This window comes from Coregonus lavaretus (genome assembly GCF_964263955.1).
Source record: "Coregonus lavaretus genome assembly, chromosome: 29".
Classification (NCBI taxonomy): domain Eukaryota; kingdom Metazoa; phylum Chordata; class Actinopteri; order Salmoniformes; family Salmonidae; genus Coregonus; species Coregonus lavaretus.
In genome coordinates this window covers 9,380,492-9,404,547 of record NC_140016.1, presented here as the reverse complement: position 1 = coordinate 9,404,547, position 24,056 = coordinate 9,380,492, and the positions used below count along the sequence as shown (strand labels likewise).

Sequence of the window (24,056 nt, the reverse complement as noted above, 5' to 3'; positions counted from 1 at the left end):
ACACCATTACATCAGGATTCGATGCGGTTTGACTGATGTTGGGTCAGGGATTTGGCACAGTCATGCAACTATTCTAAAGTTGGAGGGCGAGGGAGACAGATGGATAGCAACAAGACCAGAGGCTGATAAACTGTCCAGAATTACTTAACAGCTGGATACTTCATTGAGATAGTTACTTTCCCCTTTCAGCAGAAACAACTTTGGGTTAGTTAATTGGAAACATTTAAGGTTTAAAAAAAAAAAAAAGACCCTTTTTGGACGTTTTGGCATTCGTGCTTATCTTGAAGGACTTCTTACTAATTTCTCATTCAGACAGAACAGAAGTAAAACCTGTAACCTGCTGACAAAGTGATGGTTGTTCATCTTCTGCTTTGGAGCTATGATCTCTGAGGCTGACAGACAGGGAGCAGTTAGACCCAAGAGGTCACCGTCAGACGGGCACAGGGATAGGGACAGGGACCGCAGCCCCAGACGGAGAGCAGAAGCTGACCAACACTATTTACAGGAGAGACATCAGGAGGGCATCGACGACCTCCCTGCAGGGAAGAAACAAATGATGGAGAAGTTTTTCACTCCTGTTCATAGTCCTCCTCCAGGTGGGATCACATCACAGAAGCTCCGCCATCACAACCCCGATCATCACCACCAGCACCAGGATCAAGAAAGGGAGACACACAGGTAAGATCACTTTTGAATTTCCCTTTTATTAAAGTTTCCTTTTTTAAACAGTAAAGAGGAATGCACATTTGATGAAGACTACAATTGAGTGTGGGAATTGGATGAATACATCTTTAGGTCATGTCACCATATCAACTACAGCAGGTCACGGGACAATGATAGAGGCAGCAGTGAACGCCACGGTCACCACCATCACCACGGTAACCATCTCCAAGATGACCAGGAGCAATCCCATAGACGTCACCATCATCCTCAGCACCTTTATCACGACAACGAAATGTCGGACCACCACACCACCGTCACCCTCTCCAGAGCATCTTCCTCCTCCCTTTCATCTTCCTCCTCCTCCACCGACTCTTCCACCGAATGGTCCTCTGAGGCCGGCATTGACGACAAGTTCTCCCTGAAGCATGCCAGCCGGCCGCAACATACCATGTCCTGCTCCAACATTGCAGGAGGACGACAGTTCCGGGAGGATGACAGTGAGCTTCAGGTGTGCGCCACCGTCAAACAGGGGCGAATGCATGGAGGAGGAAACCCTGGGACACACCATCGGGCCCAGGGGAGGGGAGGACACGAGCCCAGCTACTCCGAGCTCAACCGGTGCCACAGCCGCAGTGAAGAGGGGCTGCTGCAGAACACAGGCACTGACAGAGGGAAAGCACGGACACCCCCACACCTGAAGCACGGACCCCTCTACAAGACAGCCAGCCTGGGCCGGAGCCTGGCCTTCAGTGAAGAGGTCCTGGCTGGGCCGAAGAGGGCGGTGTCCTCTATCCAACTCCCCAGTAAAGGCATCCTGAAAAACAAGGAGGCTCCGCGGGACATCCGCAAGGCCAAGTCCATGGAGGTGCTGTCCCCCCGGGTGGCAGGCAAGGAGGCAGGGCCCAAGGGGAAGCAGGATGTGGAGGCTCTGAAGGACGCAGCCAGGCAGAGCATGGTGAAGGGGAAGATACAGTTCTCTGCTTTCCTGGATGAGATCACTAAACAGGTCATCAGCCCCGCCCGTCTCAATACTCTGGGGGTCCCTGTCGAGACCGTAGGACTGGGTCCAGCCAAAGCCCCAGCATCCCCCAAATCTCAACTGAAAAGTCAGCCCCAGCTTCCCACGAAAAAGCAGGGAGATGGGCAGGGGGAGGAGAGGGAGACAGTTACTAAACCGCAGGCTCTGCCTAGGAAACTGAGGAATGACTCTGACACACGGTCACGGAAAATATCTCTCCCTGCAAAGTTTGGGTATGAAAGCAAGAACCACACTCCTCGTCTAGGCAGCCCCCCAACCCGCCACTCCAGCCAACCCTACCCACCCCACCCACCAGCTGGCTATGAAGACCAACCAGCCTCCCTGCCTGACTTCCAGGGTCCTGTCGGTAATAGGCATGGACGGTACGGCCCGCTTCTTACAGACGGCACTGTCTGCTCTAGCCCTGAACCCAGCCATCACAAACACTGGAGCTACAAACACCTTGACCAGAGCCACAGGCCCTGCCATAGCCCACCTTCATCTCCACACACCCAGCAACCCCAGCTACCCCACCGCACCCCGATCCGCACACACTCCCCTCCTCCAGTGCCAGGGCCCGAGTCGGAGTCTCCCTCCAGCAAGTCGGACTCGTCCCGGAACAGAGACCGAGACACGGCCAGCCCCAGCTCCGAGCATAGCCACAACCGGTCAACCTATCGCTGGCGTCCTAAGCCACACAGGGTGAGTCTAACTGATGTCAACTACAGATGTAGGATCTGAATTTGAGCCAGTTTGCTACAGCAGGAAAATAATCCTGCAGCAACAGGAAATATCAATTATTATATGGATTATAATTAATGGACGTTTTTGTAGTGGTTGACACATTTTTCGTTAGGACAAATCAAGTCTGAAATTTCAAAGTGGAAATTACAAATTTTAAAAGCTGTTTTAAAACACAAATACACTACAAGTTTGCATTTCCTGCTGTGCAGGATAATTCTCAGCAACAAAAGAGTGATCAAATTAAGATCTTACATATGTATGCTGGTGGAGTGAAATGGTCTAAATACGTACTATAGATAGTAGGTCCTAGCTGTAGAGTTAGGTAAATCATGCATTGATGTCAATTAGGATTTGTCCCAAAATTCTTTAAAGGTCTTAAAGTGATTCAAACCACACTGGGAGTGTCAGTTAGTGTCCTAAACCACAAAGCAGCAGTTATATAAAGATAACTCAAGCGTCATCCTCTGTCTGTGACGCTTGTCCACAATGAACCATATTAGGTAACAGGCAACCTTTATAGGCAATGTGTTGCATTGGGAACAACCCGCTACCCAACCCGAGAGTGCCTGAGTGCCAGCTAGCACAGAGAGTGCCTGAGTGCCAGCTAGCACAGAGAGTGCCTGAGTGCCAGCTAGCACAGAGAGTGCCTGAGTGCCAGCTAGCACAGAGAGTGCCTGAGTAACCCTGCTGTGGCTCTGGCTTTATTAACCTCACTGACGCACAATCAATAGCTTTTCCTGAAGCGTATGAACTAAAGTTCAATAATCAATTCCTTTGGCCCTGTTATGTCCCTATCATTCTCTCTGCCCTTTTCATCTCTGTCCAAAAAACAATCAATTCAGTTTATGAAACTTTATTAGAAAGTGAAGAAACTGCAGTGTACATTGTCAATGCTCAAAGTAACAATATCCAAAGCGAATGATGTATATGGTAATGAGTCAAATAATAACCAAATAAAAAAACTGCTGATGATAACACTACTGATACAACTAATATAACTGTATTGAAAGTTATTGAATTATAAAATAATTGACAGTTATCTCTAATCTTCTCTTCTCTTTTGCTGTCTCTCTCCAAAGGCCTTGACGGGTGACATAGGCGAACTCCAGTGAGTGTGATTTTTTCCCCCTTCTTTCTCCTCCTCTCCTGTCTGTTCATCGATGCACTTTAAAGAACATCCTTTTTATTGTGAAAGGTCACTGAATATCAATTCCACTAATGGCTTCCAGAGCTCTCTCATCACCTCTATCAGTAAAGATGGATGAAGAACAAGCTGAAGGAGAAATGTGTGTAACAATGGTACAACGCACAGCGTTCATTCTGGATTAACTAGGCTATGTGAAATGTAACATGTCTAGAAGCTGACCTGAGCTACATCCATAGCATCTAATGTGCTAAAATGGCCTTAGGAAATGTGACTGTGCATTTTTGTAATACAATTCCATCTCCCATGACCCTCCTGTGTGTAAATAGGGCACTGCAGGAGGAAAATGCTGAGCTGCACCAGAACCTGATGCAAACAGTGGTCTGCATCGAGAGCCTGGAGGCGGAGCTAGCCAGGGCCAGGGAGGAGCTTGGCCACATGAAGGAGAAGTTCAAGAGGTCAGAGCTCATGATAATATAATGACCGCTATAATGTAACATAGTAACATGATAATATGATGACGGCTATAGTGTAACATAGTAACATCATAATATGATGACGGCTATAATGTAAAATGGTAACATGATGTCATGGTGTCAGTGTAATGCGGTAGACGAAGTCAGGCGCAGGACACAGAACTAAATGAAAACGTAACTTTACTGAACATGTAAAGAAACAAGTAAACCTCCACGCAGGGAGGAACAAACCCACTCACCAACGACACACGAAACAATAAACAAACACGCACAGAGCACAATGGGAGCCACAGGGTTAAATTGGGACTAAGTAATTACAAGATGGGAAACAATCAGACAACAACAGGTAGAACATAGAAACATAGAACATAGATCGGCAGCAGCTAGTACTCCGGTGACGACGAACGCCGAAGCCTGCCCGAGCAAGGAGGAAGGGCAGCCTCGGCAGAATCCGTGACACATGATCAATATGATGAAGGCTATAATGTAACATAGTAACACGATAATATGATGACGGCTATAGTGTAACATAGTAACATGATAATATGATGACGGCTATAGTGTAACATAGTAACATGATAATATGATGACGGCTATAGTGTAACATAGTAATATGATGACGGCTATAATGTAACATAGTAACATTATAATATGATGACGGCTATAATGTAACATAGTAACATGATAATATGATGACGGCTATAGTGTAACATAGTAACATGATAATATGATGACGGCTATAGTGTAACATAGTAACATGATAATATGATGACGGCTATAGTGTAACATAGTAACATGATAATATGATGACGGCTATAGTGTAACATAGTAACATGATAATATGATGGCGGCTATAGTGTAACATAGTAACATGATAATATGATGACGGCTATAGTGTAACATAGTAACATGATAATATGATGACGGCTATAGTGTAACATAGTAACATGATAATATGATGACGGCTATAGTGTAACATAGTAACATGATAATATGATGACGGCTATAGTGTAACATAGTAACATGATAATATGATGACGGCTATAGTGTAACATAGTAACATGATAATATGATGACGGCTATAGTGTAACATAGTAACATGATAATATGATGACGGCTATAGTGTAACATAGTAACATGATAATATGATGGCGGCTATAGTGTAACATAATAACATGATAATATGATGACGGCTATAGTGTAACATAGTAACATGATAATATGATGACGGCTATAGTGTAACATAGTAACATGATAATATGATGACGGCTATAGTGTAAAGTGCGTCAATAACAACAATAATCATTGTATAATACTGTAGTAACAATGCTTGCTCTTGTCCTTGTATATCTTTGGTGTGATTACAATACATCTGCCACTCCCTTTTCAAGTTACTGTGAGTACCAGGGAAGGCATGCAGCACATCTAGGCATGCCCTATATGGTTTACAGAGTACACTTTATGAAACTCTTATTCTGTGGAACCTGTGAAATAGCCCTTAGGGCTTTTTTCCCCTACATTTTTTCTTGGAAGGCAAATTCCACTGATCAATAGCTCCGTGTGACTGATTGGTGTGGTTAAATTGAGTGGTTCTCTGCCTGCCAGCTGTATGGTCTGATCTACTGTTAGGGTCAGAGGTCAGATGGTCTCATGACCAGGGGCCTAGGGGTGGGTGGGGGTTATAGCATACAACATGGTCCCAGAATTCATAGCCACACCCTTGCTTATGATGCTGTGTCTCTCTCTGCTGCAGGCTCCAGGACACACACACAGGTACCCAGCACACCAACAGCCTTCTGGGGGAGCAACTGCACTCAGCGGTAAGAATCAGGTTAAACAGGAGAGACGGAGAGACTAAGACAGAGACGGAGAGACAGAGAGAGAGAGATGGGGAGAGACACTGAGGTTATGTTATCTAGGGCCAGAACCTGACCAGGTAAAACTGTGGGCCCTGGCCTATAACTCGTTTTTCCAGGTCAGGTCATATGGTTAAGAAAGACTCCTGCCATTAAATAAACTCATACCCCCACCCAGGCATAGAAACATACACTGCTCTGAATATCCTTCTCCCGCTCTGTCACCTCTACAACACACAGTGTTGTGTTGATTTATGTCCTCTGCTCCGTTCTGTCCTTGAAGACTGAGAGCACAATAAGTACTACTGCTATATCATCTCTAGAGCATGTTGAGTCATGTCCTGAATATGTACTGAATATGTTGAGTCATGTCCTCTGCTCTATCCCTGCAGACCGAGAGCCTTAGCTCTGAGAGGAAATATATGGTGCAGCGTATCACCATTCTCAGCACAGAGCTGGAGCAGGCCAACGCCACCATCGCCTCTCTGGAGAACATCAATGTGAGCACAGCACCATCTACTGAGCAATACATGAACCAAAACCCACACTAGCTTTGTTTCACATACTGGCAACAGAAAGAGTGGTGGAAAGACAATAGGATGATTATGTATTTGTAAAGTTGATAGTGGCCTTACATGAAAATATTGTATCCATAATCTCCTCAACTCATGTTCCGCTCATTGCCGCCTACATGATAATTTCTTGTACCTCCTCTACTGGTTTCTCTATGTCTGTTGTATTGTATGAACTGAGAGGTTGTCTGTGCTGCCCTCCAGGTTCCCTGTCTGATCAAGGAGCTCCTAGAGAAGCACTTTGACTCTGGAGACACTGTCAAGCAGTTCCTGAAGAATGCCTTGAAAACCGGCCAATCCACAGGCGACATTCAATCACCCGCTCCAAAACTGGAGCAGAAGCCGTCTGATTGGTCAGGCGCAGGACTGAGGGAGTTTGAGGCGAGTCCACAAAAGGTCACTTCTTTTGTGCCCTGGAAGCAGGAGGAGGGGTTTGGGGTGATAGGTCAGACAGGAAATGAGGATTCTCCCCCGATGAGTCCCCCTTTCTCCGTCGCTGACATCAGTATGGCTATCTATAAGAAGCTAGCTGCCAGCCAAGCAACAAGACAGCCCAGGCCTTCCAACTACCAACCTCACACTGACACCCCTCCCAACCCCTACCCTCTGGTGGAGTTGGGTACAGGGGGTGCAGGAGGTGCAGTGGGGGAGGGTTACCTTCTGCCTGCTGTCAAGGGGGGCGTGGCAGGGGCAGGGAGAGCAGCTGAGAGTAAGCAGGGTGCTGTTGTTGATGTGTCCTATCTGATGGCCCAGAGGGTTCTGGATGAGTTCATGCACCAGCTGACACACCCAGAGGATGGGAGTGGAGGTGGGGGGAGGGGGCACAAGGCCAACGGGGGAGGGGGAGGGGGAACAACTGAAGAGAGGGGTGCGGAGTGAAAGGAACCTATGAACTGCTGTAATTGTAACCTACTATTACATAGGCTAGGATTGTTCAAGTTGGGATGGTTTGTTGTGATGGTTTGTTTGTGATGGTTTGAGGCCTGTAGTTCTGCATTTATTTGACTCACTAAATGTCACTATACATTTGAGTGATGGCATTGTAAATATTATTCTGTTTCCTTCCCAAATGTCTTGTTGTGCGGTGGTAAAGAAAGTATTAGACTTAAACAATTAATTTACATATATACAGAATATAGTTATTAATCCAAGTTTGCAATGTGGTACTGTCCCTTCTTTCTGTTATGAAGTGATTTAGAATTGAAATAGTTTTTTGTTCATGTCTAGACAGTGAGTAGAATTTTCTATTTTATAACAATGACTGCTATTTTGTAAACTCCAGTAAGCCAATGAAGTAACCTTCATATCTGAATAACATCGATCCAGCTGCCATTAACGTATTACCCACTGTGTTTTGGGCTATCATGTCACATGACCTAGAGTTTAACCTTTACTTTAAGCCTTTTCCAGAAATGAGAATTACACCAACAATGAAAGTAATTGTCTGAGCCGCCCCGTGGACCAGTCTATCCGGGGTTTGTGGGTGACCAGCCAGGGGTGCCCGAGGACGAGGGGACACTCCGGAGAGTCCACAATGAAAAACTGGATATCCTCCTAGAGCCACACCCTCTGTCCCGGGCGAAAGACCAGGGCTGGGCGACGCCTGCGGTTGGCCTGATGTTGAGACCTGACCGAGGCCCGCTTAAGCGCCGCCCGTACCTGCCTCCAGGTGCGGCGACAGCGACTGATGTGGGGGCATAAATACACAGGAGAACAGGTAGACACAGGTGACACCAATAGGATAATGATTAGTCCAGACTGTGAGGGAGGAGGTGCCTATGGTTGTCGGAGGATGACAGCTAGTGGGTCGCTCCGGAACTGCGACCCCCTCCTGTAACAGGTCTTGTGACATGATTGTCCAAAACACAGGGCCCTATATGAATGCTATGCTGTCCATCCTAATAAACTATTTTAGCTAAAACTGTATAAAGCTGCTGTCATCCCCGCCAAAGACTTTTGATGTTGTAGATCAATAAAATGACTAATTCTAAAGATGTATGGTTTCTTCATTTGTCTTTCTCCCAAACATTACTTCATGTGTTAAGCCATCACTCTCCCCCTCCCCCAGTCCCTCAGCCTGTAAGCTTAATCCATCTCTCTCTATCTGCATGTATAACCTATAGCCCTGGCCCTCTCCGTCCTGTCTCAACTCTCTGTGAGTCTACCTGTCATAACCGTCAAATCCAACCTGTAGGCCCAGTGCAGATTTGCTGATCAGACACTGGCCTGCTTTCCCATTGGTGCTCCTGTCCTAATAGGATCCCAGGGACTATGATGGGGGGATTACCATATCCATACTGTACCCTCGACATTGGCCAGTCCGTGTCCTCCACCATGGGCACAGCAGGAATTTAGGGGTGCACCTTGACCACGCATAGACCACACCAGAGGGGTTCCATCTTAAACAAATGGGGGTTGTCATTGTTAGTAATTGTGTGAATCGAAGTGGTGCTACCATAACCGGATGATTTGAAGGATCATAGTTTTGCTATCAAAAAAGCACGTGAATTATCAAATAACTATTAGATTCATTATTATCTTGGCCTTCAGTTTTTGTCTCACAACTTCAATTGGATTACTTTAGAGATTTTTTATATTTTCCTTTCTACGCGAAAGTTTTGGATTATCGTCCCAACCCGAACCTGTCCTTCACCATCAGACGGATCTTCCTTCTTATCTCGACCGACAGGAACAACTTACAGGAGATCAACCTGATAATAACTCACCAACGCACCCTGGAAAGGCCAAGCCGTACCTGTCTGTCTAATACAACAACCTTCGCATAACCTACTCCTATGAACCTTATTTTTTGCACAGAACATTCCTTCTTTGAACCTACCGATATTCTTTCCCCATCCTTCACTGTTATCTCTCTCTACTTGATTATCCCAACATCTCCTCCCTCCGTCCTCTTCTCTCGCTCTCTCTCTCTCTCTCTCTTCTCTCTCTCCCTCTCTCTGAGTCCTGTGTTGGTTGTTGTGAGGACCAGCCATGGCGCTGCTGAAGCTGCAGTTCCCCCTGCAGAGGCGTGTGCGTCTGGCCCAAGGTCTGTGGCTGCTGTCCTGGCTGGCCGTGCTGGCTGGGGCATTCACCTTCTCCCTGGGAGTGTACCTCAAGACCGAGCTGCTCCGCAGGGCAGAGGTACCGACTGACACTATAACACACACACAGCACACACACCTGTTCACACATGGCAAATGACACACACACACACACCTGATGTCTTTCACACGGCACACACACACACACCTGTCATGTTCAGACAGGACACACACACACACCTGTCATGTTCAGACAGGACACACACACACACCTGTCATGTTCAGACAGGACACACACACAACTATCCGCCTGTCTGTGTCACTACTGTTCCTGTCGTCTATCCTGGCTGGTTCCATTAAACACTTTGTTGTGTTTTCTGTGTGTCTCTCAGTGTGGCGTCTGTCTCACACCTTCACCTATCAAAGCTTTATTCACACTGCAGAGCAAAACATTGGGCTGTCATGATGCAGTTGACTTGAATCTGGACAAGCTTTGTGTGTGGCTGTGTGTATGTGGGGGGTAGAGGGGTTTATTGATGTGTAGCTGTGTATGTGGGGGGTAGAGGGGTTTATTGGTGTGTGTATGTGGGGGGTAGAGGGCTTTATTGGTGTGTAGCTGTGTATGTGGCTGTGTTCATGACTCATGCTATGTATGGATTGTATGTATGGAGGGAGGCGGAGGGAGGGGGGTCAGTCAAAGATTCACACTTGTGACATATTGGAGGCCGTAACCTATCACCCAGATATGTAGGGTGCGCTGGTATATCTCCAATGAACCATTGCTTAAGGGTGGCAAAAATCTGGGGCCTTTCAAAAAAGTAAACATTGTTTTCCAGTGCATCTGCTGGTGACAAATGCCTAGCTTCAACACTCAATGATTTTCTATACGCAAAGAACATATTCTCTGGTGCTTAGCGCTATAATGTAACATACATAGATCATTTCGATGTAGTTTATTACTGTGTTATAACTAGTATATTGCCTTTGTTATTACTTTGTTATAACTGGTATAGTAATGTGAACCTAGATTTGACCTTTGACCCTCCAGGTGATGGACAACACAGAGATCCACGTGGTGCCCAACATTTTGATGCTGGTGGGCTTGGTAACCATCGGGATCAACCTGTTTGCTGGGCGGGTGTGTCAGGACTCCCTGGACTCTGCCCGGTTCCCCCCCTGGAAGCCCTTCCTGCTGCCCTGGTATGGCCTGGCGTGGATGGTGTGTGTCTGGCTGCTGTCTGCTGTGGTGCTCAGCTACGCCCTGCAGGGAAACCTCGAGGAGTCCCTCAAGGTAAGGGCCACTGGGATGGCATGAAGAAGGATGAGACGGTGAATGCAACTGAATAACATAATGACAACACTTGGACCCTATCTCAATTAGTCTTTCTGTGATTCCTTGCATCCTATCTCCTCGCATGCATCACATCCATATTGGAGAAGGTCAAGGCCCCCCCCCCTTTCTTCTCCATTGTGTTTTGAGAAGAAGGCGAGGACATAGGAACTGAGGAATCCAGGAAAGATTCATTGAGAACAAGCCTTGGCTCCCATGAGTAGTCCTCTGTAGCTCAGCTGGTAGAGCACGGCGCTTATAACGCCAAGGTAGTGGGTTCGATCCCCGGGACCACCCATACACAAAAAATGTATGCACGCATGACTGTAAGTCGCTTTGGATAAAAGCGTCTGCTAAATGGCATATTATTATTATTATTATTATTATGAGTACTTCCTGGTCTCTTTTATGACATAATCTCTGTCCAATCCCAGGTGGGCCTGAAGAACGGTATCCGGTTCTACCGGGACACGGATGTCCCGGGCCGCTGCTTCCAGAAGGAGACCATCGACACGCTGCAAATGGAACTGCGTTGCTGCGGCAACACCAACTACAGGGACTGGTTCGAGGTGCAGTGGATCAGCAACAGATACCTGGACTTCACCTCTAAAGAAGTCAAGGAGTGAGAGAGGGGGGGATGGAGGGGGGAGAAGGGGGGACAGAGGGGGAAGAGGGGAGGGAGAGAGAGAGAGAGGGGGTGGAGAGGAGAAGTGAAGTTAAGCCCACAAGCCACCGTTCTCTGACTTGTCTGAGGTGATGATGACTCGCATGGGATTTCCATACATCATGTCTCATCCATCATTAAAGCCATTGTCACTTATGTAAGGTAACATTTTACAATGGAAACACTCAATCAAACCGTTAACCTATCTTCTCTCCAGTCGTGTGCGTAGCAACGTGGACGGTCGTTACCTGATGGATGGAGTCCCCTTCAGCTGCTGTAACCCTGGCTCCCCTCGGCCCTGCCTCCAGAACCACCTGACTGACAACACTGCCCACTACAACTATGAGCACCAGAGTGAGGAGCTGAACCTGTACAACCGCGGCTGCAGAGAGGCGCTGGTCGACTACTACATGGGCCTCATGAACACCATTGGCCCCGGGATACTGTCGGTCATCTCCCTGCAGGTATACATATGCACAAACACAGACAAAATATGAACATTGACCCTTGCCCTGTAATGTGGTGACAGTAGTTTTCAGTGGTGATTTTTTTTACCATCAACCTCTGCCCCTGTGATAAGGTGGCTGTAGATATAGATGTTGTAACCATGGCTTTGAGTTTAACCTTGACCCCTGTGACATCATCTCCACAGATGTCAGTGTTGGTGAGCCTGCGGTACCTGCAGACGTCTCTGGACGGTGTGGACCCGGAGAACCCCGAAGCTGACAGCGAGGGCTACATTCTGGCGAAGGGGGTCAAAGAGACCCTGATGGATGTCAAGACTACTGTGTTCAAACTGCTGCAGTTCGGACAGGTAGTGTACTACATACCCATAATGCTCTGTGAAACATATCAGGGGTGTGTTCAGGGACGTGGAACACTCTAAACGTTGCAGATAGAAAGATAATAAATAGAGCTGACAAAATGTCCCTTGTGGATCTGACAGACCAATCACACAGTTGGAGGATCTTAATTTGAGCCAGTTTGCTACAGCAGTAAAATAATCCTGCAACAGAAAATGTCAATTATTATGGGGATTATAATTAAAGGACATTTTTGTAGTGGTTGATAAATTTTTCGTTAGGACAAATCAAGTCTGAAATTTCGAAGTGGAAATTACAAACTTTGGAAGCCTTTTTAAAACTCAAATACACTACATTTGCATTTCCTACCGTGCAGGAAAATTCTCAGCAACAAAAGAGTGGACATCTGTATATGTTCTACACAAAACATTTATATCTTAACATTCTGTAACAATACATCCTCCTGATCAGACCTGTACTACAGTACCCACAATGCTTTGTGTAACGCATTTGGTTGTATCTCACTAAAGATGTTCCAAGAAGATAACCTAATGGTGTTCCATCTCTTTATCAATACAGGTGGACGCAGGTGATGAGGCAGAAGCAGGGGCAGACGGCGAGAAGGCAGCCACGTCCAGCTAGATGGAAATATAATATATAACCATATATGGGTTTGAGACAGGGAGAGAGGCTTCTTAGTTCTGTGACCTCATGGTGGTCTAGCCTGTGACCAGGCTAATGGTGGGCTAGCTAGAGCTCTGTGTTGGCTTTGACACAGGCACTAATCTTTTTGGCTTGATTTATACTGCAACAACGCATGAGCACAAAAATACATAGGGAATCTTATCTAATCATGCTCTGCACAGACAAACAGACAAGACAAGACAAGATCTAACATTGCAGAGGGTGTTTAACCTGACAGAATTTGAAATGATAATCTTTGAGACCCAATTTTGTGCCCTGTTGCTCCTGATGGAGAATTTTATAAATACTCAAAAACAATATTCACATACTGGTGCACAAGTAAATGAAAACACACACACACACTTTGAAGTACACTAATGTTCTGATGATCTTTGATTCAGATATGACAAAATCTAAATCACACAGGTAACAACGTAATAATACGAACACTCACCCCGTGTGAAGAAGGCCTACTATTCAATCCTGGACTGGCTATAGAGTTTGTTAACACACTGCTAAGTAACATGTGAAGTTGATGTGAAGTTGGCATCAGGCATTTAATATATTAAAGATAGTTGCTTTTAATGGATTTGCGGAGTTGAGTCCTTTTGTACTAGATAGATAGATAGATAGATAGATAGATAGATAGATACAGTGGGGGGGGAAAGTATTTAGTTAGCCACCAATTGTGCAAGTTCTCCCACTTAAAAAGATGAGAGAGGCCTGTAATTTTCATCATAGGTACACGTCAACTATGACAGACAAAATGGTCAATAACAAAAGTTTCTCAATACTTTGTTATATACCCTTTGTTGGCAATGACACAGGTCAAACGTTTTCTGTAAGTCTTCACAAGGTTTTCACACACTGTTGCTGGTATTTTGGCCCATTCCTCCATGCAGATCTCCTCTAGAGCAGTGATGTTTTGGGGCTGTCGCTGGGCAACACGGACTTTCAACTCCCTCCAAAGATTTTCTATGGGGTTGAGATCTGGAGACTGGCTAGGCCACTCCAGGACCTTGAAATGCTTCTTACGAAGCCACTCCTTCGTTGCCCGGGCGGTGTGTTTGGGATCATTGTCATGCTGAAAGACCCAGCCACGTTTCATCTTCAATGCCCTTGCTGATGGAAGGAGGTTTTCACTCAAAATCTCACGATACATGGCCCGATTCATTCTTTCCTTTACACGGATCAGTCGTCCTGGTCCCTTTGCAGAAAAACAGCCCCAAAGCATGATGTTTCCACCCCCATGCTTCACAGTAGGTATGGTGTTCTTTGGATGCAACTCAGCATTCTTTGTCCTCCAAACACGACGAGTTGAGTTTTTACCAAAAAGTTATACTTTGGTTTCATCTGACCATATGACATTCTCCCAATCCTCTTCTGGATCATCCAAATGCACTCTAGCAAACTTCAGACGGGCCTGGACATGTACTGGCTTAAGCAGGGGGACACGTCTGGCACTGCAGGATTTGAGTCCCTGGCGGCGTAGTGTGTTACTGATGGTAGGCTTTGTTACTTTGGTCCCTGCTCTCTGCAGGTCATTCACTAGGTCCCCCCGTGTGGTTCTGGGATTTTTGTTCACCGTTCTTGTGATCATTTTGACCCCACGGGGTGAGATCTTGCGTGGAGCCCCAGATCGAGGGAGATTATCAGTAGTCTTGTATGTCTTCCATTTCCTAATTAATTGCTCCCACAGTTGATTTATTCAAACCAAGCTGCTTACCTATTGCAGATTCAGTCTTCCCAGCCTGGTGCAGGTCAACAATTTTGTTTCTGGTGTCATTTGACAGCTCTTTGGTCTTGGCCATAGTGGAGTTTGGAGTGTGACTGTTTGAGGTTGTGGACAGGTGTCTTTTATACTGATAACAAGTTCAAACAGGTGCCATTAATACAGGTAACGAGTGGAGGACAGAGGAGCCTCTTAAAGAAGAAGTTACAGGTCTGTGAGAGCCAGAAATCTTGCTTGTTTGTAGGTGACCAAATACTTATTTTCCACCATAATTTGCAAATAAATTCATAAAAAATCCTACAATGTGATTTTCTGGATTTATTTTCCTAATTTTGTCTGTCATAGTTGACGTGTACCTATGATGAAAATTACAGGCCTCTCTCATCTTTTTAAGTGGGAGAACTTGCACAATTGGTGGCTGACTAAATACTTTTTTCCCCCACTGTAGATAGACAGACATTCAACTGAGTTGGGTTATTTCAGTTCACCCAGAGGTATAGGACGATGTGTGTGTAATGACAACGTGATGCCAGTGATACTGTATGCCTATGACAGTATGGAGCGGAGTGACTGTACAATGTAATCTGGGCTGCTAGGTATACTCTGACACCTCTCATAACACCTTCATAATCCTAACATAGCTAATCCTTAGACTACTGCTACAGCAGTTCTCTGCACAGCAACAGGAACACTGGAGAGAGATGGAGTAAAAACATACCATAACAATGGACAGGGTTTGGAGAAAGTTCACTTGAAAGTGTGCTCATGTAGAAAGTTGTAATTACATTTTAATTATGTTTTGACCCCCCCAAAAATGTTGAGTGCAATATTAACTGCGCACTATCTTACTTATAGCCAACATGTTACATTTTTTATTTGCTGTTTATTTTCTTATTTTGTCAAATAGTTCATACACTCTGTGTTTTACGACAATGTTCAACATGTCATCCTTCTTTGATAAGTAGAACGTTCATTGATTGTAGGCTACCGACCTTTACACCATATTCCCACCAGGGTTCGCCATTGCATTACACCTGAACGCGCATCGAACCACCGTCCTGTTGAATTGACCATTTCGAGGCCTACTACTGTACCCAAAATTGGTTACAGTATAGCTTGATCAATCTTGACGCATAAGCTACAAGCACCTGAATAAGTGAATTGTAATAGAAACATTGTAACAAACGTCTAGGCAAGATACCACAGAGTGCGCACAAAGTAGCCCTAATATTTTCCAAAGTCATTTGTCTTTGAGCGGCTTTGTTTTATGGAAACATACTCACTGGTAAAAGTGGTGATGACTGTGCGGGGTAGGCCTACAGAACTAACGCAATGTGAGCGTTTAGAAAATCCGGTGTGGTTTTGCATTGTGCTCACCACCAGACTAGTATTCTGCCAGCAGCACAAATGATGACGTCACGTTTTTATGGTAAAAGCGAAAGCTTCAAAAATAAACGCCCGCATTTCAAAACATTGCAATGTGGATAACTAATTCAAAATATTTTTAATCAATGGCCACTTTTATTGTGCCAACAAGAAATGGCATTAAGTAATTTACGAAAACAAACAAAAAATATGGTATATATATATATTCTTTTTTAAGACCAACAATGTTGACTGGTATGTTGAGAGTATTGGGCTGTAGAGAGATATTTTCTACCTGTCTCAGCTTAAGGGGGTGTAAAATACTCAGTAGGGTCTCTACTAACCAAATATGTGTAGTTTGAGGGGGACTGTGTCGTACATTTAAAGAAAACGAAACATATTTGGGTAGTAGAGACCCTATTGAGTATTTCCCACCCAACTTTAGCTGAGACAGATAAAACTCTCTACTAGCCTATATGTATCCCATGTACAGTCTAATACAGTGTATTGCATTGGGAGCTATGGAGAGGGTGGAGAACGAAGTGTTGCTTAATATGTAGGACACGGTATTCAGACCCCTTCACTTTTTCCACATATTGTTACGTTACAGCCTTATTCTAAAATTGATTAAATTGTATTTTTTCTTCACCACTCTACTATAAAGGCCTGATTGGTGGAGTACTGCAGAGATGGTTGTCCTTCTGGAAGGTTCTCCCATCTCCACAGAGGAACTTTGGAGCACTGTCAGAGTGACCATCAGGTTCTTGGTCATCTCCCTGATTGCTCAGTTTGGCCAGGCAGCCAGCTCTAGGAAGAGTCTTGCTGGTTCCAAACTTATTCCATTTAAGAATGATGGAGGCCACTGTGTTCTTGGGGACCTTCAATGTTGCAGAAATTTTTTGGTACCCTTCCCCAGATCTGTGCCTCGACACAATCCTGCCTCGGAGCTCTACGGACAATTCCTTTGACCTCATGGCTTGGTTTTTGCTCTGTCAACTGTGGGACCTTATTTAGACAGGTTTGTGCCTTTCCAAATCATGTCCAATCAATTGAATTTACCACAGGTGGACTCCAATCAAGTTGTAGAAACATCTCAAGGAAGATCAATAGAAACAGGATGCACCTGAGCTCAATTTCGAGTCTCATTGCAAAGGGTCTGAATACTTATGTAAATAAGGTATTTCTGTTTCTTATTTTTAATACATTTACAAAAATGTCTAAAAACCAGTTTTTGCTTTGTAATTTTGGGGTATTGTGTTTTCTGAGGATTTTAATATTTTAAAATCCATTTTAGAATAAGGCTGTAACGTAATAACATGTGGAAAAAGTCAAGGGGTCTGAATACTTTGCAAAGACACTGTATATTTGTAATTTATTAAAAGTATATTTCTTTAAATATAGCCTACACATACCGGTATTTGTGTAAGTTTCAAAATAAATTCTGTCATAAATAATACGATATAAAAAAAAAAATATGTCAAATGATCAATACAAAAAATTCAAAGGTGGTTGCAGTGCTGTAAAAAACTGTTGTACGGAACTAGATATTCCCAAAGTTTAGCATGTCTTTGCAGGGTGAGTCTTATTTTGAAAAATAAATGCTGCCAGCCTAATGTTCTGCTGCTAGGAGAACGGTAATCACCACCAGCACTAACTGTAAAAGTGAGCTAGAGGAAGAAAGAGGATAAGGGAACAGAAATGTCAAACCCACTTCACTTGACGCAAGATGGATTCTCTTTTTCACTTGTTAGTAAAATTGCTTTAATGTAGGATATATTTTATTAATAGTTTTATAGATGTTTGTAAATTCTTTATGCGACACCATGGACTCTAACATAATGGCATTTCTAGAAGAATTCATGGAGAGTGCGTTGGTGACTTGGGTATGTTTGAAAGCTTATTTAAATCACTTTCAGATTCTATAGCAGTAGGCCTAGATATACGTGATGATGAATAGTATTTTATAAAACATAAAACATAAAACACATAGCCTATTGCTGTTGTTTTGCTTTTATGGAGTATCAATACAATAAAATCCTGTACATAAACAACCTGTAAATAAGATTTTTTTCTCAAATGAGATTATGCCATTTTATGAATAATTTATAGCTCTTTATTTACCGGAGTTATAACAACATGAATGGGTTGAACTTGAATCAGATGCAAATGCTTGTCAAAACTTTTGTCAGCAAACAGCTCCTAGTTCTCAAACTTCTCCTTTTCACAGCTTCCTGGCTCATATAATGTATCTTGTTGTTTTCCCTTATAGCTGTCACTTCCTATTCCCGTTCCTGTTTTTTTCTCAGTAAAATATGATCTACACCACAGATTCTAGATAACAGCTTTCTCTGTTAGCAGAGGATCTCCTTATGGACTCCATATATATTGTTTAGGTTGTATATTCTGTTTCTATGGTTTCACCCATAGAATTACATATAACAACTTGTTAATGGAGTAATTTAGGGCTCGATTCAATCCATAGCCAGAATATCTGCTTTGTAGTGTGGTTCACATTTAAAGGTAATTTCAGGTTTGAGCCGATATATGCTGCGTTTACCGTGAATGCAGTCTCCGTGACAGCGGGAACATTGCCTTTAATTGTCAATCGCGCTATAAAGTGGATCTTCAGCGCTACGGATTGAATTGAGCTCTTAATAGGATCAACCCCTCCCTCAGGTACAGCTCTTTGATGGTGTAGTGGACAGGGAGGACAACGTCATGCTCTACAACCAGTACATGGAGGTGAACTACAAGTACCAGAATTCCCATGACCGCTACATGAGGCTGACCAATGGGATCTTTCTCAACGAGGTCATGAGGATCATGTAAGTTCACACGTTTGCAGAGGCTTCAAAAGTTGTGGCTAAAGGGATGTGTACTGAAGGATTCGATGTAATACATTTATTTTACTTTACCCGATCAAAGGTATTATAGCTGGTGAAATACTGGGTTAGATATTTACCTCTGCCAAGAGGTGAGGGCTTTTATGGCAGAGGTAGTAGTGCACACTGGCTCAAGCCCCACTCTGGCTTTTGTACTAAATAAGCCTTTCACCTCTGTCTGTCTGTCTGTCTGTCTGTCTGTCTGTCTGTCTGTCTGTCTGTCTGTCTGTCTGTCATTCCCAGAGACCCCAACCCCAAGCTGGAGCATTTGTACCGCAGTGGAAGAGACGACCAGATGCTCAGAGTCCAGAACTTCTCCATCCTCAACCGACACCTCAGGGCCTTCTACCAGGTATTGGTATTTGTGTCGTGTTTGATACACAATCACGTCTTAGTCAGAGCAATTTACTGCACAAGGTCCAGATTTAAGCCTAGGGAGACATCCAGTCAAATCTCTCTGAGAAATTAACTTTAGTCTGATACAATGCATTAAACACACAAAAACATGAGTCTTCACTGTTTCAGTTCCTGCTTTTTTATAAGTCATTCAAACCCTCTGAACAGTGGAGCATCATGGGAGGGACACCAGCGAGTTTCAGGGAATATTCAGGAAATATTCTGAAATATTTTGGAAACAATTTATTGACAGGACTGTTTGTCATGACAACAATTCCGTCTTGTCTGGTGTTGCTACGATGTAATTTTGTTTCTTGTGGTTTCACTTTTTGCTTTATGTTTCCTGGTCACACTGGCAGTACTGTGAAACCTTAAACCACCAGCAGCATGTGGTCACTCTGCAGCCTAATTTCTCTCTACCAGGGCTTTTCTGAGAACCAAATATAGCCATTGTACTACGTAGAAACAGACGTGAACAAGTAGGCCTACTTTCCCCTCTAACGTCATCTGTGTTTGTATTCTAAACTGAACTGGCCAGCAGGATGCTACTGGAAGGTTTTGTCATTTCAATGTTGATTTGAATAGTAACTGCAATGTGGTTAGGGAAATTACAATCAATCAATATTTTAATCCCTTCAAGCTCTCTCTTTGCTCAAACCCTCTCATTCTGTCTGTAGGAAGACCTACAGCAGCTGATTCTGATGCCTCTTCCAAACATTGCCATTTTGGGGCAAGACCCCCTAACAGGTAAGAAGATCCAGTTAAAAGTACAGTATCTCTGATTGGCTTTCTATGTTGTCTATGAGAGTGTGATGGGAACAAGATAGTCATAAGAGCTGTAACTTTCAGAGGCAGCAGTGGAGGAGTTGAGGAGATTGCTACTGCTTTTACTGGGATGTGCTATACAGGTGATGTCTCTCTCTCTCTCTCACACACACACACACACACACACACACACACACACACACACACACACACACACACACAAATACACACACAAATACACACACACACACACACACACACACACACACACACACACACACACACACACACACACACACACACACACACACACACACACATACACACACACACACACACACACACACACATACACACACTGCACTTGTAACTTTACCAACCTTACTGACTACTCATTGTTGGTCAGCAACAGTGTGAGAGGAAGGAAACATTCATACAGCAAATCCAGTCACTGGACATCGAGACTCAAACTGCCATTGCCAACTGTATCCAGGAGGTCAGTTCAGTTCCCTACTCATCTACCCATAACCAGCATTAACGTTCAGCCATTTTGTCCCTGAATGCTCAGTCACATACTGTTATTACCATAGAGAGGTAAGAAACTGTTGTTCCTGCAGGTGACCCAGGACCCCAGAGCGGTGCTGCCACTGCAATGGGAGGAGCTGGGAGGGCTGGAGGGGGTGGAGCTACAGGTGCTTTTTGGCTCCATGGCCAGACAGATCCAAGGCCTGCTGGCACAGAGAGACACACACCTGGAGGTACACACACATACTCACAAATATGTCCAGAACAACAGAAGAGGAATTGAATTATGAAACCAGGCCTTTCAGCCATTCAGCCTCTATAGGAGAGTGTATTCCCAGTGAAAGTATCACTGTGTCAAACCTGATTTAAAAAGCTCTAAGGGTTTCTTACTCTCACAGATTCACACAAAACCTGGACCTGATTTCAACACCTTCCTGTCCCCCCCCCCCCCCCCCCCCCCCCCACCCCTCCTCCTCTCAGAGGATAGCAGAGTTGTGTTGGACTAGCGAGTTCCAGCAGGCTGAGTCTGCCATGGCACCCCCAGGTGGTCACACTGAGGAGCTGCCCCAGAGTCTGGCTGTCCAGCTAGCAGACAGCAGGGCCAAACTACGACGCCTCAAACAAGAACTGTAAGACGTGTGAGTGTGTGTGAGACAGTCATGTCAGTGTGTGCATCAAAAAGGTTTTAAGTTGGAGGAAGACTTTTCTTTGAGAGATGTCTGGTAACTGTTATAACTATGTTGTCCATTTCTAGGGAAGACAAAGGCAAGTGTGTGTTAAAGGTTTTTAAATTGGAAGAGGACTATTCTGTAAGAGGTGTCTGTAGTTTAGTAGCACAATACTATTGCGATAACGACATCTGTTTCTATAGGGAAGAAAAAGGGGATCAACTATTGGATTACAAACAGGAAGTTCAAACTATGGAGGTGCAGCTGAAGAAACTTCAGAAAGAGGTATGGTTTTCTCTATCATCACTACCAGTAACTGTACCGGAACATTACGCTACTTTTGTCCTCCTCTGACCTCACCTCCATCTTGTGTGTGTTGGGCAGAACCGCAGTCTTCAGGGTGAGGTGCGGGGAATGCGTGTGTTGCGTGACGAGCTGGATTGTCTTCGTGACCGTGCAGGCAGAACCGAGCAACTGCAGACAGAACTACAGAGCTGCAAACATAGACTACGCAGCCTGGAAGTCACTCGCACACAACTGAAGGTATTGCCGACGCCACCTATACACCAGACACTGTTTAGTACACAGAGACACTACTGAAGGTATCGTCACCAAGACACCATACACTGTTTAGTACACAGAGACACTACTGAAGGTATCGCCACCAAGACACCATACACTGTTTAGTACACAGAGACACTACTGAAGGTATCGCCACCAAGACACCAGACACTGTTTAGTACACAGAGACACTACTGAAGGTATCGTCACCAAGACACCATACATTGTTTAGTACACAGAGACACTACTGAAGGTATTGTCACCAAGACACCTTACACTGTTTAGTACACAGAGACACTACTGAAGGTATCGTCACCAAGACACCATACACTGTTTAGTACACAGAGACACTACTGAAGGTATCGCCACCAAGACACCATACACTGTTTAGTACACAGAGACACTACTAAAGGTATCGTCACCAAGACACCATACACTGTTTAGTACACAGAGACACTACTGAAGGTACCGTCACCAAGACACCATACACTGTTTAGTACACAGAGACACTACTGAAGGTATCGTCACCAAGACACCATACACTGTTTAGTACACAGAGACACTACTGAAGGTATCGCCACCAAGACACCATACACTGTTTAGTACACAGAGACACTACTGAAGGTATCGCCACCAAGACACCATACACTGTTTAGTACACAGAGACACTACTGAAGGTATCGCCACCAGGACACCAGACACTGTTTAGTACACAGAGACACTACTGAAGGTATCGCCACCAAGACACCCTACACTGTTTAGTACACAGAGACACTACTGAAGGTATCGCCACCAAGGCACCAGACACTGTTTAGTACACAGAGACACTACTGAAGGTATCGCCACCAAGACACCATACACTGTTTAGTACACAGACACTACTGAAGATATCGTCACCAAGACACCATACACTGTTTAGTACACAGAGACACTACTGAAGGTATCATCACCAAGACACCATACACTGTTTAGTACACAGAGACACTACTGAAGGTATCGCCACCAAGACACCAGACACTGTTTAGTACACAGAGACACTACTGAAGGTATCGCCACCAGGACACCAGACACTGTTTAGTACACAGAGACACTACTGAAGGTATCGTCACCAAGACACCATACACTGTTTAGTACACAGAGACACTACTGAAGGTATCGCCACCAAGACACCATACACTGTTTAGTACACAGAGACACTACTGAAGGTATCGCCACCAAGACACCATACACTGTTTAGTACACAGAGACACTACTGAAGGTATCGCCACCAGGACACCAGACACTGTTTAGTACACAGAGACACTACTGAAGGTATCGCCACCAAGACACCCTACACTGTTTAGTACACAGAGACACTACTGAAGGTATCGCCACCAAGGAACCAGACACTGTTTAGTACTGTCAGCTTCCTGCTTCTCCTGTTTGTCTCCTGGCCTCTAGAGGTCAGCTGTGTTCCCTCCTGCCTTAGTTCTTCCTCATGTGTCCTAATTAGCTTATCCATGTCACCTGTGCCTTGTTTCCCCTTGTGTATTTTAGCTGTGTGTTTTCCCCTTGTTTCTCACTTGGTTATTGCGTCCTGACTGTGTGTCTCCTGCTTTGTCTCACCGTGTCTATCCTAGTAAGTTGTTGAAGTTATCCTTAGTTTGTTTTTCTCCCCTCGTGGAGTTGTTTTGTTTTGCCTCCTGTTTTGGAATATTAAATCTACTTGCCTGGAGTATTGCCTTGGGTGTTTCATTTGGGTCCTACAACATCTCCTCTGTGGCTAAGGGGTAGTACCCCCAGCTCTACACATCTGAGACCGGAGTTCTAACCCGGCTTGTGACAGAATAACCAAGTCAATCATGGACCCAGAAACACTCAGTTCCCAGGACCTGTTGGCGGTGATCATTCGACATGAGGCTTCTTTCCAGCGCCATGAAGCCGTTCTCAGCCGACAAGAGGAGCTGATGGCTAGACATTCTCAACTCCTGGCCGAAATGATGAGTTCCCTTCACCAGCTCTTTGAACGCCTCCTTGGTTCTCCCCCTTCCCCCCGGTCACCTCCCAGTGACGACAGGCCTTCTCGGTTGGCGGAGCCCCGACTACCACCTCCCAAGCCCTTTTCTGGGGATCCTAGCTCTTGTCAGGGTTTCCTCACCCAATGCTCCCTCACCTTCGAGCTCCAACC

At 44.8% G+C, this 24,056-nt stretch overlaps 2 protein-coding genes across 2 annotated transcripts in view; both read left to right on the top strand.

Annotated features, from left to right (window-relative positions):
- Positions 1-9,464: 9,464 nt before the first annotated feature.
- On the top strand, positions 9,465-12,953 carry LOC311105006 (RDS/peripherin-like protein xRDS35; the record flags this gene model as incomplete). The annotated part of the gene is made up of 6 exons (XM_084146990.1): positions 9,465-9,614; positions 10,563-10,805; positions 11,279-11,466; positions 11,726-11,972; positions 12,161-12,322; positions 12,891-12,953. 6 exons carry the CDS (start codon positions 9,465-9,467, stop codon positions 12,951-12,953), a joined length of 1,053 nt encoding a protein of 350 aa, XP_084003116.1.
- Positions 12,954-17,852: 4,899 nt separating this feature from the next.
- Positions 17,853-24,056, top strand: part of LOC311105005 (uncharacterized protein) — a 49,678-nt gene continuing 43,474 nt past the window's right edge. Inside the window, exons 1-10 of the mRNA XM_084146989.1 lie at positions 17,853-17,975; positions 18,769-18,917; positions 19,218-19,326; positions 20,048-20,117; positions 20,220-20,278; positions 20,548-20,631; positions 20,753-20,893; positions 21,141-21,289; positions 21,532-21,613; positions 21,713-21,871. Of these exons, the coding sequence (XP_084003115.1) occupies positions 17,889-17,975; positions 18,769-18,917; positions 19,218-19,326; positions 20,048-20,117; positions 20,220-20,278; positions 20,548-20,631; positions 20,753-20,893; positions 21,141-21,289; positions 21,532-21,613; positions 21,713-21,871 (1,089 nt within the window). The 5' untranslated portion in view covers positions 17,853-17,888. The remainder of the gene's footprint in view (positions 17,976-18,768; positions 18,918-19,217; positions 19,327-20,047; positions 20,118-20,219; positions 20,279-20,547; positions 20,632-20,752; positions 20,894-21,140; positions 21,290-21,531; positions 21,614-21,712; positions 21,872-24,056) is intronic.